Raw genomic sequence first — 19,166 nt, 5'->3', positions numbered from 1 at the left:
CATACCAGTAGATATGGTTCTGCGTGCCACTTGTGATACCCATGACATAGGTTCACCATCACTGCCTTACACCATTTCTAACAGATGGCAGTCCAGGCTCTTCTTGAAAGCTTCAAGTAATGAAGTTCCACAACTTCTAAATGTGGTAGTTACAGTCTCTGTTCTGATGGCCAAGGGTAGCATTTTTCTGTGATGGTTCCCCAGTAATGGAACTCTTTCAACGTGGGAAATATGACATGCGTCCATGCTGTCATATCTCTCCCCTAAGTCATCACCCATAGTAGCTAGATTAACTGCATTAATACCATTATACCAAACCAAGAGCACACAAGGCTTAGCATGAAATCCAATCTTATAGAACCACAGTATTTCAAGGGTGAAAACTGCCTAAGTTGGCTAAAATAAAGTTCTAAGTTCTGAAAAGATAATCAACTAGTTAGTGTTGATTTATAAGTTAAGAACCAGCTGACTGCTCTTCTTCGAATCAGTATACCTTAAGTAATTTCTGAAATTCTACTTCCCAAATACCTGTCATGTTTTACCGAGGTCTTACATCCAAAAGAGTTGACTATATGTCCCCTGAGTTTTCCAAGCAAAGGTCAGTCCTACCAGGAATAATTGATGTCATCAAAATAAAACAGGTACACAGATCAGCATTTGGAATTTTATCAGAAACAGAAGCTGGTCAAGCAGTGCTTTGGACCACTCCTAGCTAGAGCCACCTTGTCATCAGATAACTGGGTGTTTCAGGGCCTAACAAAGAGCTCCCACAACATACTAGAAAGCCATGTACAGTATTATAATCTTTTGAAGTCTCTTATATCTAGTATTCCATCTCTTCCTTTCTGAAAATAATTGTTTGCACACACCATGTCATTTCTTTCTAGATTAAAATCCAAGTTGTGACTTGAAGGCTTCTCTCTTTTACATCTTGCCTTTCAAAACATCAGCCTCTATGTAATCTCTCTCAGAATTATTATTATTATTATTATTATTATTAGTAGTAGTAGTAGTAGTAGTAGTATGCCATCCATCTCCGGAGACTCGGAGCGGCTCACAACAACAAAACACAGTACAAATCCAATTATTAAAAACTCTTCCGGAAGGGGAGGAGTGTGGGGGCAGTGCAAATCTCTGGGGGGAGCTGATTCCAGAGGGCCAGGGCCGCCACAGAGAAGGCTCTTCCCCTGGGTCCCGCCAGACGACATTGTTTCGTCAACAGGACCCGGAGAAGGCCAACTCTGTGGGACCTAACCGGTCGCTGGGATTTGTGTGGCAGAATCCAACACCATCCCGGAGGTATGGTGTTGGATTGGTGCTGCAATCTAACCAAGATTAAGACTATTATTGCGGGTAGAACTCTGCATGCCAGGATCCAAAACTGCCACAGGAAAGGAGAAACTGTAGGCCAAAGATGAAAGGAAGCAAAGTTATAAAGACACTACTGGATAAGCAGGCAAAACGTTTCAAATCAAAGAAGAAAAGAAACCCAATTCCCATGACTCAAACTCCTGACATCGCAAACCAAAGGATTAAAACAATTGTGTTTTGAAGGCAAGACCCAGGCCAGATTCAAACATGGTACTAAACCATATTTTCGTTTGCTTCCTGGCTTAGTATCATTTGTTTATTTTTTTATTTATATTTGTCAAACAATTATAGAATTGTAATTTGTATAAATAGAACATTAGATAAGTAATGATAAAAAAAACAATGATAGAAGACAATGGAACAGTAGGACAGGGACGGTAGCCACAATGGTGTGCTTATTATGCACACCCCTTACAGACCTCTTAGAAAGGGGGAGAGGTCAATTGTAGATAATCTAAGGTTAAAGGTTTTAGAAACCAGGCGTTGATTACTCTATTGCTGAAGGTGTATTTTTTGCAGTCTAGTTTAGATTGGTTGGCATTTGGTTTAAATCTATTACGTTGTTGCAGTTGAAGGCCATGACTTCAATAACCAATGATTTAAAAAATACTGGATAAATTAGGTTTAGCTATAAATCAGGGAAAAAAGGAATTTGTTCTGGAGATTAAAGGGAAACAAATGATGTTAGTGTGATTAACATTTCAGAGAGAAAAAATCAATCAAACTGAGTTGCGGCTAAAAAGGACTGATTGTTCTGAAAGCTGCATATGAATTTAATTTTAATGTATGTAAACTTTGTGTCAGTCGCTCTTTCTCAGCCTAACTCACCTCGTTGTTGTGGTGGGGAAAGGAGCAGGAAGGATATTTGGTATGTTTGCTGCCTTGAGTTATTTATAAAAATAATAAAGGTGGGATGAAATGATCTTTAAAAAATTAAATACACACATCTTATTTGCATGCAACTCCCAGATACCATAGAATTTCCCCATCATAGTAGAGAAAGGTAGAATAATCACATTGGATTTGCACCAGAGCAACATTTTGATGAAAAAACTGGATGATGTATTCTATTCCGTTTGGGAGAAAAAGCAGAAAGTTAAATAAATATTCCAATTTTTTAAAGAGCTGCAGTTTAAACATACAATATTTATTTTATACAACACAGCAACTGTGATGCTCTTTCATGCTCTGCCCCAAGGAGGAACCTTCTGGCTCCACCACAGGAATAAGCATTTTAACAAGGCCTCCATGATGTTCTTTTGAGAAGAAGGCACGGCCTCAGGGGTTATTTTGTCTTTTTAAATTTTTTTCTAAATATAGCTTTTTTCCCTTGCAAATAATGCCTCTGCAGCATTACCACCCTGTCAGATTTTCCAAACATTATTTCACAACTTCCTAGTCACATTTTGTAAATGATTTTTTTCCCTTCTGCTTCGTGGAAAAACAAAGATAACACAATTCCATTTAGTTGGCTCTAGAATTAGTTCAATGAATCTAAGGATATAAATGCTGGGTCAGACAAAGGCTAGCTTCAAATAATGCGGTATTAAGAGTTGCTTGGCTGGCCGTGCATATTGTATTGCCAATCATTGCATTCTAAACCATGGTTTATATCTTATTTATTTATTTATTTATTTATTCATTCATTCATTTATTTTATTAATTAGACTTATATGCCGCCCTTCTCTGAAGACTCAGGGCAGCTCACAACATATAAAAACAATACAAATAATTATAAAACCCAATTATAAAACCAATCTAAAAACCCAAGTCATAAAATCATATAGCCACACCCATTCACATCACAGTCACATCCATATTTCCCACTACATTGAAATTTAATTTTGAAATGAAATAAATACCATGTAAAGGACCCGGCAAGTGACTTTCCTGCTTGAATAATAATTTAAAGTTACCCCCCCCAATCCTTAGCAGTTATCTTAACTGCTGCTACCCTAGCTGATGAGCTAAAAGGTTAATTAATGGAGCCACGGTTGATTTGATTTGAAGGTAACAGTAACAGAGTTGGAAGGGACCTTGTAGGTCAACTAGTCCAATCCCTGCTCAAGCAGGAGTCCCTACACCAGTGATGGTGAAGCTTTTTTGGCTTGGGTGCCAAAAGGGTGCGTGCATGCACGATAGTGTGTAGGCACGTGCCCACACCCATAAGGCAATACCCTCCCTCCTGTGCATGCGCACGACCCCCGTACTGGTCCCCAGCTCTCCTGAACCCTGGGTAGAACAAAAAATAACCAAGAAGAAGGCCGAAAATCAGCTGGCCAGCGCACGCATGCATGCTGGAGCTGACATAGGGCAAAGCCTAATGTGCCCTCAGATATGGCTCCATATGCCATTTGCGGCACAGGTGCCATAAGTTCACCATTACTGCCCTACACCATTTCAGACAAATGGCAGTCCAATTTCATCTTGAAAAACGCAATTGTTGGAGCTCTCGCAACCTCTGAAGACAAGCTGTCCCACTGGTTGATTGTTCCCACTGTCAGACATTTTCTCATTTCCAGGTTGATTCTCTCCTTGGTCAGTTTCTATCTATCTAATTTATCTATCTATCTATCTATCTATCTATCTATCTATCTATCTATCTATCTATCTATTTATTTGATTTGTATGCCGCCCCTCTCTGAAGACTCAGGGCGGCTAACAACAATAAAAAGACAATGTAAACAAATCTAATATTAAAAATAATCTAAAAAACCCCAATTTAAAGAACCACTCATACATACAAGCATACCATGTATAAATTCTATAAGCCTAGGGGGGAAGGGAATATTTCAATTCCCCCATGCCTGACGACAGAGGTGGGTTTTAAGGAGCTTGCGAAAGGCAAGGAGGGTGGGGGCAACTCTGATATCTGGGGGGAGTTGGTTCCAGAGAGTCGGGGCTGCCAAAGAGAAGGCGACTTTTTGATGGCTTGGAAAATAGCCTGACACCCACCCACCCTTCTGTGGCAGCCCCTCAAGAATTGGAAACACTGGAACACTTAATTGGTTGGATTTTCATAACACATTTTCGTCTAATGAGTTGTGTGACCCAACTAAAGTACAAGTAGTCCTTGACTTACAATGACAATTGAGTCTAAAATTTCCATTGCTAAGAGTTATTATGTGAATTTGACCCATTTTCTGACCTTTCTTTTTTGTTAAGTCATCGCAATTGTTAACCTAGTAACACAGTTGTTAAGTGATTCTAACTTCTTCATTGACTTTGGTTGTCAGAAGGTCGCAAAAGGTGATGGCGAGACCCTAGGAGAGTCCAACTGTCATAAATGTGAACCAGTGGCCGAGTGTCTGAATTTTAATAGAAACATAGAAGACGGACGGCAGAAAAAGATTTCATGGTCCATCTAGTCTGCCCTTATACTATTTCCTGTATTTTATCTTACAATGGATATATGTTTATCCCAGGCATGTTTAAATTCAGTTACTGTGGATTTACCAACCACGTCTGCTGGAAGTTTGTTCCAAGGATCTACTACTCTTTCAGTAAAATAATATTTTCTCACGTTGCTTTTGATCTTTCCCCCAACTAACTTCAGATTGTGTCCCCTTGTTCTTGTGTTGGCTTTCCTATTAAAAACACTTCCCTCCTGGACCTTATTTAACCCTTTAACATATTTAAATGTTTTGATCATGTCCCCCCTTTTCCTTCTGTCCTCCACGGAACCATGGGGATGCTGCGATCGTTGTACAGTCTCTAAATGAATGGTTGTAAGTCAAGGACTGTCTGTAGTTAAAAACCAAAAGTCAGCTTGATGTAATGGCAAAAGCACCAGGCTAGAAACTGGGTGACTTCAAGTTCTAGTCCCACCTTAGACCCTAACCCTCACTTCTCTCTTAGCCCTCAGAAGACAAGAATAAACCACTTCTGAAAATCCTGCCAATAGAACTGCAGGGACCAGTCCGAGCAGTTGCCAGGAGTCGGCAGCGACTCAACGCTTCACCAGAAAGCATTCATGTTACATAGCATAAGCTTCTGTGAACTGGTAAAGAATTATCCAACATAAAAATCTAATAAATAATAATAATAAACCATCCAGATGACCTGAATGTAAGGCCCATCCTTCTGATCTGAAGTCCGCATTGGCTGAGCTTGGAGGAACTTAAGTGTCTTCTGCCATTTTGAGTGACTCATTAGACTCGTAAACATCATTCATTGACACTTATAAATTAATCAAATTATATTTCCAAATAGTCCAAAAGATAAAGCATTAATCTGTATTGTCTGTGCTATACAGACTATTCCGGTCTTAGAATAAATATCATTTATGTTTCTCTGCTATTTAAAAAAAACAATATTTCTTCCACATTTAAACATCCCAGAAGCAGAATTACAGTAGTCCCTCACCTATCGCTGGTGTTACGTTCCAGACCTGGCCGCGATAGGTGAAATCCGCGATGGGGAATTTATCGACTGATAGTACTTATTTAAGTATTTATATTGTAATTGTTTGGTAAGTTTTCATTGTTTTAACCCTGCTGTTCTGTTCGGGTCGTATGCGACCCGAAGCCAAGTTTGAGTCCCTGTAAAAAATTTTCCCTGCATATCTGAAACTTGAAATTTCATGACTTTTCATCATTTCAGGGGTTCTCTCTATGAGATTTTTTTTTTTTTTGGGGGGGGGGGGGGGGCTTAGTTTTTGCTGGGCAAAAAAAGTTACAAATCTTATGTTCCTGGGTCACCCTGACCCGGACCGAAAACTCTTCATTTGCAGTGCTTATGTTTGGTCTTTTTGAAAGCTTTTTTCACTTGGAAAGTAGTCTGAACATTTCTGCACACAATGATATGAAAATTGAAATGAAAAAAGTAAATCTTATTGGTTTATTTTGCGGATATAATGCACGCCCCCCCCCTTTTTTTGTGACATTTTTTTCAATTTATGGATAGTTTTGCTTGCAAAATGCATTCTATTTTACTAAAGTTGGTGTGGGATTGGTAGCTTGAACATTTCTGAATATAAGAAAAATATAAAGGAACTGAAAAAAATGATTCTTATTGGTTTTTTAATATCAGAAATAAGGCCTCCCCCCCATCGGCTGCTTGCAACCATTTTCACTTTTTATTTTTTTATGCTCCAAATCCGAAATATTCTTTAAAATCTTAGGCATTCATTTACTCAATTTAACAATGCTGATCATCAAAAAATATTTTTGGGGTGGTGGCTAATTGTTTTCTGGGCAAAAAAAAATCATAACTTCGAGTCTGTTTCTGTTCGTATATGACCGGACCAAAAATATTTTTTTTAGGTACTTGAATTTGATCTTTTTGAAAACTTTTTCAACTGGAAAACTAGTTTGAACATTTATGAACATAATGATATGAAAATTGAACTGGAAAAATTGAGACTTATATTTTTATTTTGATCAAAAAGCCCCTCCCCCCATCCTTTTTTAATTTCGTGTCAATTTCTATTTTTTAAGGCTACAAATCCCTAAGGAATTTTCCCCCAAAAGGTTTGATATACTAAATTGAACATTTCTGAATATAAGAAAAATATAAATGAACTGAAAAAATGGTTCTTATTGGTTTATTTTTGTCACAAAAGGGCCACCCCCCACCACCCGGCCTTGCTATGTGCCATTATTGTCACTGTTTATACATATTTGTCTAGAAATATTTGGAATATCCTTTTGAAAATCAACCACATTGTAGCCAGAGAACTAATTTTATGAAACAAATCCATTTTACTAAAAAAAAGTATGTAAGTTTGAAATTAACAGCATAATTTTTATATAAATTGAAATAATTGAACACGGGGGGAGGCATACATTTATGTGCAAAATAAACCAATATGCATCAATTTTTCCAGTTCAATTTTCATATCATTATGTTCAGAAATGTTCAAGCTACCAATCCCACACCAACTTTAGTAAAATAGAATGTATTTTGCTAGCAAAACTATCCATAAAGTGAAGACTATTTAAAAAAAACGGGGGGGGCGTGCATTTCATCAACAAAATAAACCAATATGCATCAATTTTTCCAGTTCAATTTTCATATCATTATGTTCAGAAATGTTCAAGCTACCAATCCCATACCACCTTTAGTAAAATAGAATGTATTTTGCAGGCATAATTATCAATAAACCTAAAGAAAATTCACAAAAACGGGGGGGGGGGGGAGGCATATTTATGTGCAAAATAAACCAATAAGGATTAATTTCTTCAGTTCAATTTTCATATCATTGTGTGCAGAAATGTTCAGACTACTTTCCAAGTGAAAAAAGTATTCAAATTGACCAAACATAAGCACTGCAAATGAAGGGTTTTCGGTCCGGGTCAGGGTGACCCGGGAACAGAAGATTTGTTACTTTTCTTAAACAGAACCAGGAGGGTTAAGTGTTTATAAACCCTTCCCACACAGTATTTATTTTAGATACAGTATTTAAATACAGTATTTACAATTTTAGATATTTTTTTTTTTAAAAACCTGCCGATCGAGTTCGGCGGGCTGTTTAAATCTGCCGATCGACTTCCTCAGAAACCCGCGAACCAGCGAAGATCCGCGAATGGTTTTTCTCATTAATATTTCTTGAAAACACGTGATGAAGTGAAACCGCAGTAGGTGAAGCGCGGTATAGCGAGGGACTACTGTATTTAATGAAAGATTGAATTTGGGTTGGTCACCTCTGGTCACCAGGACTAGAGGTTTACTCTTCTGAGATTTTGGATTTGTGCTAGATAGAGCCCATTCTCAGAAAACTACTCTCTACTGAAATATGTGCTTTGGGCTGTTCTGAGTTGTGTTTATGTGGTGCCTATCCTATTGGCTTTCTACAGGAAGGCACCACGTAAACATGACTCACAGAACAGTCCAGAGCACACACTTTTCTAGAGAGAAGTTCCCTGAAGATGGGCTCTAGCATTAGTCCAAAAGCTCGGAAGAGTGACCGACCCAAATTGAATCCTGCAACATTATCCTGAGATATTTGCCTTCATTCGTGAGAATTATTTAAAGTGGATGTTGAAAAAAAACAGCAACCACTGAGAGACATCCATCTAATAATTGATAGAAGGATCACCCAGTAAATTCATTGCCAGGGGTTCAGATTGATTGATTGATTGATTGATTGATTGATTGATTGATTGGATTTGTATGCCGCCCCTCTCCGTGGACTCGGGGCGGCTAACAACAGTGGCAAAAACAGCATGTGACAATCTAATATTAAACAGCTAAAAACCCTTGTTATAAAACCAATCATACATACAAACATACCATGCATAAATTGTAGAAGCCTAGGGGGAAAGAATATCTCAGTGGGTTTTAAGAAGCTTACGAAAGGTAAGGAGGGTGGGGGCTATTCTAATCTCTGGGGGGAGTTGGTTCCAGAGGGCCGGGGCCGCCACAGAGAAGGCTCTTCCTCTGGGTCCCGCCAAACAACATTGTTTAGTTGACGGGACCGGAGAAGGCCCACTCTGTGAGACCTAACTGGTCGCTGGGATTCGTGCGGCAGAAGGCGGGTCCCGGAGATCTTTATGTCTGCCCACAGGCCCCCTCCCCTGATCACTGTACAAAACAGGACTATGGCATGTCACAAGGCACAAAACAAACGCTTACTCAGCAATTCACAACTCCTATGAAAACATACTAAAGCTGGAGGGCTTGTTTTCTCCCTCACTGATAAGCTATGAATTATGCTGTGATAAGTAGCAAGAATGGACAACATTTTTTAAGGCAGAGGAGACATTTAGCACTACCATCACTTTTTAATATAGGCAAATAGTAAAATTTAAAAAGTGGAAAGGGCTAGGGCAAGGATTAATAGAAGACATGTTTATTTTTTTAATGATCTCTTTTATTTGTTTGTTTGTTTGTTTTGTCCAATACACAATAATACACAATGAGGGTTATAGAGGATATAATCAAGTAGAATGTATTAAAGGGGAAATAGAAGGGAAAATAAAGGAGTGAAATATAACTATGAGCGAATAGCAGAAAAATATATAGGTATAGAAGATATAGGAGATATAGGAGAGACAATAGGACAGGGGACGATAGGCACTCTGGTGCACTTATGTACGCCCCTTACTGACCTCTTAGGAACTTGGTGAGGTCAACCGTGGATATTCTAAGGGTAAAGTGTTGGGGGTTAGGGGATGATACTACAGAGTCCGGTAGTGAATTCCACGCTTCGACAACTTGATTACTAAAGTCGTATTTTTTACAGTCAACTTTGGAGCGGTTAATATTAAGCTTGTATCTGTTGTGGGCTCTTGTGTTGTTGTGGTTGAAGCTGAAGTAGTCTTTGACAGGCAGGGCGTTGCAGCATATGATCTTGTGGGGAATACTTAGATAATGTTTGAGGCGTTTTAGTTCTAAGCTTTCTAGACCCAGGATTGTAAGTCTAGTTTCGTAGGGTGTTCTATTTCGAGTGGAGGAGTGAAGGGCTCTTCTGGTGAAGTATATTTGGACATTTTCGAGGGTATTAATGTCAGAAATGCAGTATGGGTTCCAAACAGATGAGCTATATTCTAGGATGGGTTGTTCAAATTTTAATTCAAGGACAATATAAGGGGGGATCAGGTGGGAATCAAATTCAACACCTGTATAGCTCTGTTAGCATACAGCGAATTTATATTTTTCTTCAACTTAGACAGATTTATCTAAAGTTATCTTTCCATTTCTAAATAATGAAACTGATTACCCATCATGTGATCACTTTAATTCCTAGGACAGGTATTTCAGATAAGAAAAATCCTTATTAGAGAAAACATATTAAAGCAGTCCTTGACGTTCAACAATTCAATTAGTGACTGAAAAAAAAGGGAATTATTACGGTTTTTCATACTTACGACTGTTGCAGCATCCCTAGTCACATGATCAAAATCCAAACATTTTGCAATTCACTCATATTTATGATGGACGTGATCACCTTTTCCTACCTTCTAGTTATCACCTTTTTCTACCTTGTAAAACATAAATAGGGAGGCCAGGTTCATTTATTTATTTTTATTTATTTATTAGATTTTTATGCCACCCTTCTGGAGATGACTTAGGGCATTTGACAACCATGTTACTATTTTAACAGTGATGATCCACTTTACAACTATAGCAAGGAAGGTCGTAAAATGGGACATTAGCAACATTTTCAGGTGGAGAGAAGAATAAATCAGAAACCTTACCTTCTCTCAACCAGAAGTTCTAGCTAAATCATCATCATCATCACATTCTACTGTCCAAGTGATATATCCTGCACTTGGAACTAACTCATGGAACCTTAAAGATTTACTCCTAAGTGAAAAGGATGGGAGATTTTTTTTCCTGGAAGAAAAATTAAGATAGATATAACATGCAAACATGTACTCCAGTGTAGGAAAATAACTGATAGGTGGGAGATTACCTATTCCTATTTTTTTAAAATACAAAACCACATATTGTCTCTACACTGCCTCAAAACGGACAGAAGGTAAACAAGGTTTCCACCGCCACCAAGAAGATAAATATGAATTATGTTTCAAAGGAAAATTCTATGTAAATAGGTGAAGTGATTTGCTATATAACTAATATGAAAAACAAAGCCATTGAATAACACAGCGATTCTAGTCTAGATAAACACCAGGGATTATTGCCTAATTTGTTTGGAGCCTTCCTGTAGATCTCTCACTGAAAATATTCAGATACCAAAAAGCAGGGACTGCTGTAAACAATTAAATGGTCATTTAATGACCATTAAATGGGGGTAGGGGGAAAACCCCCCAAAGCACACCTTCTCTATTAAAGGGCTGTTTCCAATTAATGCCACCAATCTCAGCCCCCTGATGGGGTCCAATCTGTGAACACATTACAAACACCAAAGTTTATTTATTTATTTATTAGATTTGTATGCCGACCCTCTCCGAAGACTCGGGCGGCTAACAACAATATAAAAAGACAATGTAAACAAATCTAATATTAAAAACAATCTAAAAAACCCCCAATTTAAAGAACCACTCATACATACAAACATACCATGTATAAATTCTATAAGCCTAGGGGGAAGTTAAAAAAAACAACCAGTCCTTCTTTACAGGTAGTTCTCTACTTACAACCAAAATTTTGCCCAAATTTCCACTGTAAATAAGGCAGGCAGTTGTGAAGTGACCTTTGCCCCATTTTACATCTGTTTGCAGCAGTTAAAGGAATCAGTGTAGTTGTTAAGTGAATCATTAAGCCAAACTGGCTTCCTCCATTGATTTTTGTTTGTCAGAAGGTGGCTGGGAAAGTGACAAATGGTAATCACATGACCCCAAACAAGGCAACTATCATAAATACATGACAACCATGGACCTGACCCAAGTAGTTCAGGGTCCGACTCATTATTTGGGGGGGGGGGGGGGTTGTCACACACTTGACCTAGTGTTTTTCTCCGGGCAGTGGAGAAATGATCTGAGATTAAGGAGTCTAACTGTTTCTCCCTTGTCGTGGTCTGATCATTTCTTGCTAAGATAGACTTTAAGGCCCCACTCCTCCATCGCAAGGAGGCGGAACTGATTATGTGGTTCCGCCCCAGATTCCTAATGGACCCAGAAGGGTTCCAGAAGGAGCCTGGGGAAGATACCCGAATCCCTTGTCCGCAATCCGTCTGAGTCCCTAGTAGATGCATGGAATAGGGCAGCATCTGGGACACTGGATTGGACTGTGTCTTTGCGACCTCTCCACAGCAGTAGATTCACGAAACCAAGGAGCTCCAGGAGATGAAACACCAAAAGAGATGTCTAGAGCAACGCTGCAGGACCAGTAACTCTGAATCTGACCGAACATTACTAAGAACCTTTATTAGGTCTTATTTAGTGGCGGCAAAATGTTCACATTTTTCCACACTTATTGCATCCACTTACTCATGCCCACCCACCCTCCTTATTAGGGTGATTTGTTCTTTCCTCCAGGTAGAGGGAGCAGAGGAACCCTTGCAGGGTTTGTGCAGTTTCTGTCGGATAAAATCACTCGGATTGGGATGGACCTGAACAGACTCCGATTGGGCAATGCAGACAGAGATGACCAGGTCAGATCTGTTATGTAGAATGAGTTTGAGCCTGTGACACCTGAGGAAGTGGACAAGGCTATGAGAGCAATGAGTTCCTCCACTTGTTTGATGGACCCGTGCCCCCCTTGGCTGGTTTCACCCAACAGGCAGGTGTCACGAGGCTGGTTCCAAGATTTGGTCAACGCCTCCTTGAAAGGTGGGTGTGTCCCACAATCAGTATACGGATGATACCCAGTTATACACCTCCACCCCATGTCCAGTCAACGAAGCAGTGGAAGTGATGTGCGGGTGCCGGGAGGCTGTTGGGGTCTGGATGGGTGTCAACAGATTCAAACTCAACCCGGATAAGATGGAGTGGCTGTGGGTTCTGCCTCCCAAGGACAATTCCATCTGTTCGTCCATAACCCTAGGGGGGGGAATTATTGACCCCCTCAGAGAGGGTCCGCAACTTGGGCGTCCTCCTCAATTCACAGCTCACATTAGAGAACCATCTTTCAGCTGTGGCGAGGGGGGCGTTTGCCCAGGTTCGCCTGGTGCACCAGTTGCGGCCCTATCTGGACCGGGACTCACTGCTCACAGTCACTCATGCCCTCATCACCTCGAGGTTCGACTACTGTAATGCTCTCTACATGGGGCTACCTTTGAAAAGTGTTTGGAAACTTCAGATCGTGCAGAATGCAGCTGCGAGAGCAATCATGGGCTTCCCAAGATATGCCCATGTTACACCAACACTCCGCAGTCTGCATTGGTTGCCGATCAATTTCCGGTCACAATTCAAAGTGTTGGTTATGACCTATAAAGCCCTTCATGGCATCGGACCAGATTATCTCTGGGACTGCCTTCTGCCGCACGAATCCCAGCGACCGGTTAGGTCCCACAGAGTTGGCCTTCTACGGGTCCCATCGACTAAGCAATGTCGTTTGGTGGGACCCAGGAGAAGAGTCTTCTCTGTGGCGGCCCTGACCCTCTGGAACCAGGTCCCCCCAGATATCAGAGTTGCCCCCACCCTCCTTGCCTTTCGCAAACTCCTTAAAACCCACCTCTGTCGTCAGGCATGGGGGAATTGAAATTTCACTTCCCCCTAGGTTTATAGAATTTATACATGGTATGCTTGTATGTATGAGTGGTTCTTTAAATTGGGGTTTTTTTAGATTATTTTTAATATTAGATTTGTTTTCATTGTCTTTTCATTGTTGTTAGCCGCCCCGAGTCTTCGGAGAGGGGCGGCATACAAATCTAATAAATAAAATAAATAAATAAATGAAATAAACCGTTAAAGATGGAGCTTCCTCAAGAAGCTCTCTCTGGATCCAGCTATAGGAAAGGTTGCAGAGAACGTGGTGGTGCTCCAGCTCCTACCGTTGTTGGATGAAACGGATTATCCAGAGTAGTGATGGCAAACCTTTTTTTGGCTCAGGTGCCGAAAGGGCATGCACATGCGTGATAGTGTGCACATGTGTGCCCACACCCATAATGCAATGCCCTCCCCTGTGCACGTGGCCAACCCACACCCTGCCCCCACACACGCACACAACTACCCACATTGCTCCCCCCCCCCCCCATGCATGCATACAGACCTCCCTGAAAGCCGCCAGGCTTCCAGTAGGCTGTTGGGCCGTTTTTGACCATCCCCAGGGTTCAGGAGGCTTTCCTGAAGCTTGAGGAAAGCAAAAATGGCAGAAAAGAAGGCCAAAATCAGCTGACATAGGGCAACGCCTCGCGTGCCCTCACTGATCAAGAACCTTTTCAATCGGGTTTTCAGACCTTGCTACAGCACGGAAACTGCTCTGGTCACTCTGATGGATGATCTCTGGCGGGCCAGAGATGGGGTCATTCCTCTACCTTGATGCTACTTGACCTCTCAGCTGCTTTCAATACCATTGACCATGGTATCCTGCGCCGACTAAGGGAGCTGGGATTGGTAGGCATTGTTGGTTTTTACCTTGGTTCACCTCCTATCTCTGGTCGATCGCAGTCAGTATTGGTGGAGGTGGAGGTTGACTCCTAGACCCCCCTCGTTTGCGGGCCGCCTCAAGGTTTGGTCCTCTCACCCCTACTATTTAACGTCTACATGAAGCCACTGGGTGAAATCATCCAACGACATGGAGTGAGGTTTCAGCAATATGCTGATGACACCCAGCTACACATCTCCACCCAATGTCAATTCAGTGAAGCAGCGGATGTGATGTGTTGGTGTCTGGAGGAGTTGGGGGTCTGGATGGGTGTCCAACAGGCTCAGGACAAGACCGAGTGGCTTTGGATACCGCCTCCAAAGGACTATGTCAACTGCCCTTTCTTGCTTCTGGGGGAGAGAGAAATTAACTCAGAACGGGTTCACAATTTGAGTGTCCTCCTAGACTCACAGCTAAGAATAGATCAACACCTGACAGCTGTAGTTAGGAGGACCTTTGCACAGGTTTGACTAGTGCACCAATTGCAATCCTACTTGGATTGAGAGGCTCTTCTCACGGTCACTCATGCCCTTATCACCTCACAGCTGGACTACTACAATGTGCTCTACATGGGGTTACCCCTGAAGATTATTCAGAGACTATAGTTGGTCCAGAATGCAGCTGCGTGAGTTGTGGGTGCCCCTAGGTACACCTACACTACACCAATTCCTCGTGAGCTGGCCTCCTATTGGTCTCCGGTCACAATTCAAGATATTGGTTATCACCTTTAAAGCCCCACATGCTCAAGGCCAGAGTATCTCAGAGACCCCCTTCTACCACACACCTCCCAGAGACTGGTAAGAGCCCATAGGGTTGGCCTTCTTCAGGTCCTGTCAGCTAAACAATTTCGGCTGGTGGGTCCACGGGGGAGAACCTTCTTTGTGGTGGCCCCGAATCTCTGGAATCATCTACCTCCTGAGATCCGCATCACCTCCACTTTATTGGCCTTCCGGAAAGTTGTAAAGACCTGGCTTTTCCAACAGGCCTGGGACCACTGACCTCAGGGGGATGATTAGTGAGGTCATCCCATGAAATGTATGGATGACTGTAACTACAGTAGTCCCTCGCTATACCGCGCTTCACCTACTGCGGCTTCACTTCATCGCGGGTTTCTGAGGAAGCCGATCAGCAGATTTAAACAGCCCGCCGAACTCGATCGGCAGGTTTTTTTTTAAAAAATAAAAAATCTAAAATTGTAAATACTGTATTTAAATACTGTATCTAAAATAAATAGTGTGGGAAGGGTTTATAAACACTTAAAACAATGAAAACTTACCAAACAATTACAATATAAATACTTAAATAAGTACTATCAGTCGATAAATTCCCCATCGCGGATTTCTCCTATTGCGGCCAGGTCTGGAACGTAACACCAGCGATAGGTGAGGGACTACTGTATTTTATATTGACCCTTTTTTAAATATTGATCTATACCTGGAAATTTAAATAAATAAATAAGTCGCCAAGCATCCGAATTTTGATCATGTGACCGTAAGAGTGCTGCAATGGTCATAAGTTAGAAAACTGGTCAGAGGTTACTTTGTAACCGATGTAACTTCAAACAGTCACTAAACAAATAGTTGAGGACTATCTGTATTATAGCAGATTAAATTTACCAAAACATTACAAACCATAGTGCATTCTAAAAAAAATACAGATAATAAAAACAACGCAAATTCCAAAGCAATGACATTACAGTATTTCATGTCTGGGATGGGCAGGAAGGTTGTAAATTAGCCCTTTAGGATGCTACAAGGCATATCCACGGCTCCTAAATTGGCCTTCCTGGACCAGTGCCCTCCAGCTGTGTTGAGCAATGCCTCTTAAAAATGGCAGGCAGTTGGGCAGAAGTCACAAAACCCGAGAAATCAGGACATTTGGAGGGCGTCCTATAGAAACAAATCTCAAAGCATCAATAATGAAATGATGGTAGTTATCTGGAGGAAGTTTTTAAAAATCATAAGGTCACCAACTGAGGAAGGGTATCAAAGTTGGCCAACTTTAGAAGTGAGAATAAACTTTAAATGAGCCAATAAAGTAGGATACACATAGCCCTCAACTTCTGCCCATAACTGAACCCAAAATTTCCCTTGCAAAGCGAGATGTTTGTTTAAGTGAGTATTGACCCATTTTACAACCTTTCTTGCAACAGTGACTGTAGTTTTTAAATTAGTAACATGGTTGCGTTCCCATTGGGAAGGTGATCACATGACCTTGGCACACTGCAACTGTCATAAGCACCTGAATTTTGTCAAGCATCTGAAGTTTGATCATGTGACCATAGGGATGCTTCAACCATCCAGTGAAAAATGGTGATGAATAACTTTTTTTCAGTGCTGTTGTAACTTCGAACTGTCTCTAAATGAACTGTTGTAAATCGAGGACTACTTGTACTTGTAGCTCAGGATTGAAATTAATCACTTTGAAGGGGAAGGGAGCAAAAAAGTCCAAGGAGATGTAATCATGAAATAGTTGGGTGAGATACAGGCAGGAGAGAGAGAGATCCCTGGGAAGCACACTGAAAAGCAAAGGAGAGCAATCATGCAGCAATGGGCTGGGACCAAGCCAATTATTCTGATGGGTGCAAATCATTTTTTAGAACAGAGAACAAGAGGTATTTCCAAAGGAGGGAGGGAAATCCCACTGCAAAGAAACCCAGGAAGAAAACAAAATTCCACCAAAGGCCAAAAGGTCCCAAGGCGACTTAAAAAAAACAACATGTGAATGGGAGCAGCTCCCAGGTGCAATTCCTAAAATGACAAGCAAAGGCATAGATTACAGCAGTGTCATTTTCCAGGAAAGAAGAAACAAGAGAATTCAAGGAAAAAGGATGGAAAATCACATGAATCCACAGAACTGGGTGCAGGATAAACAAGGCCCATACTTAGGGGAGGAGGGGAGCCAGTATTTTTCAAATTTCTATATGCAATATTTTTTTTTAAAGCTGCCCAGGCCCCCATCAGGTAGACGGAGGGGTTCAATTATTTACAGAGCCGGGGAAACAAAACGGGGTGAGAGAACCAAAAAGATGGGAGAGGGTGCAATTCTCTCCAGAAGGGGTGCAGAGCTGTGAAGGGGGGCTAACTAATTCTTAAGAGGGGGGTGCAATGCCAGGAAGAGGGCTAACCAATTCTTGGGGGGGGGGGGGTTAAACAAACAGGGTTGGGGGAACCAAGAAAATGGGAGGGGAGTGTAATTTCCCCCAAAAAAGGGTGTAAAAGAGGTGGGAGAACCAAAGACATGGGAGAGGATTGCAAAGCTAGGGAGAGGGATAAACAAAGGGGTGGGGGAACCAAGAAAATGGGAGAGGGGGTGCACTTCTCCCCAAAAAAGGGTGCAGACAGGGTGGGAGAACCAAAGAGATGGGAGAGAGGTGCAATTCTCCCCACAAGAGGTGCAAAACCAGGGAGGGGGCTAACCCATTATTGGGGGAGGGGAACAAACGGGGGAAACCAAGTAAATGGGAGGGGGTGCAATTCTCTCCCCCCCAAAAAAGGGTGCAAACCGGGGAGGGAACTAACCAATGAGGGGGGAGGGTTGTAAACAAACAGGGTGAGGGGAAACCAAGGAGATGGAAGGGGGGTGCAATTCTCTCCAGAAAGGGTGCAAAGCCGAGGGTGGGGGTTGAATCAGCAGACGGGGAGGGGAGGTGGAGTGCTTGCAAGTCCGATGATGGATGACGGTTTGGGGGAAAAGTTGGGGCGGCCTTGCAGAGGAGACGCCCTCTCCCCCTCCCTGCCTTCCTTTTTTCTCCCCCCTTGCCTAAAAGGGGGGTGCAATTCCGGCACTCTCCACCCCCCCCCCCCCACCGATATCCGAGTGTCATTCCAGCCGGAGAAGGGGCGAGGGGAGGGAATGGCAGGGCCGGGCCTCCACCTTCCTCATCCTCATCCTCCTCACCTTGTAATAGACGTCGAATTGGATGTTCTCCGGCAAGGAGCGGATGTCCCTCCGGCGGGATCGGCCGTAGCTGTCGACCACGGCCGAGATGGCGGTGTTGTAGAGCGTCTCGGGCACCCACTCCAGCTCCACCGCCGCCATCTTGCCTGGCTCGGGCGGCCGCCCTCAGCAGGAGACGGGCAGGCCGCGACCGCCTTTCACCGCTCGGGCCTAGTCGCTCCGAGCCCACCCGCCGCGGCTCTCCTCCTTCTGGCTTGCTTTTCCCTCACACGACCGGGCTGAGGCGAGGCGGGAGCCGCTGAGGGCGGCCTGACGGAGGAGGAGGGGGGTAGGAAAGGAGGAGGAGCAAGGAAGAGGAGGCGGCAGCCGCCGCGGCCTGGCAGGGACCAGCCGTCGCCCGCGTGAGGGGCGAGTCCGCGCCGCGCTTCTTTTTTACCCCCTCAGCGCGACTGAGTCCCGCCTGAGGGAAAAGCCGCGGGGGGCCGGCTTTGCCCGGCGCGCGCAGGCCGCGGCGGCGGCGGGGGAAGAGGGAGGAAAAAGTGGGCGGGGTTCATGGAGGGCCCTCTAAGGGGAGGGGCGACCGCCCCCCCTAAACGTCCCCCTTGCTGGATCGGCGCGCGCACGCGCAGCCTCGGAGGGACTGGCCCCGCCTCCCCCCCGGCGGGGTGGGGAGAAAGGAGGCGCGCGCGACCCCGTCAAATTGGCGGAGGGAGGGGGGGTGAGAGAGGCTGCCGTTGGAACAGCTGGTGGAGGACACACAAACAAACACACACAAAAAACACATTCAGGAGCGCTTTGGGGCTGATGGACATCCTTTGAGGGCGGGTTAAAAGGGATGGGGTGGGGGAAACAGAATAGAATAGACGTTGGGGGAGCTTCATCACTGGAAGCTTTGGGGCACTGGACTGCCCTCTGTCAGAAATGGTGGAGGGCAGGGCTAGGCCAAGTTGGCTCTTCTATGA

General features: G+C 43.0%; 1 protein-coding gene across 1 annotated transcript in view; it reads right to left on the bottom strand.

Annotated features, from left to right (window-relative positions):
• APPBP2 (amyloid beta precursor protein binding protein 2) overlaps positions 1-18,863 on the bottom strand; it is a 78,765-nt gene extending 59,902 nt beyond the window's left edge. The window contains exon 1 of the mRNA XM_070735301.1: positions 18,205-18,863. Within this exon, the coding sequence (XP_070591402.1) occupies positions 18,205-18,345 (141 nt within the window). The 5' untranslated portion in view covers positions 18,346-18,863. The remainder of the gene's footprint in view (positions 1-18,204) is intronic.
• Positions 18,864-19,166: the final 303 nt, after the last annotated feature.

This window comes from Erythrolamprus reginae, chromosome 1, assembly GCF_031021105.1.
Source record: "Erythrolamprus reginae isolate rEryReg1 chromosome 1, rEryReg1.hap1, whole genome shotgun sequence".
In the NCBI taxonomy this organism is placed as follows: Eukaryota; Metazoa; Chordata; class Lepidosauria; order Squamata; family Dipsadidae; genus Erythrolamprus; species Erythrolamprus reginae.
The sequence above is the reverse complement of the archived record's forward strand: the minus strand, read 5'-3'. Positions and strand labels throughout refer to the sequence as shown.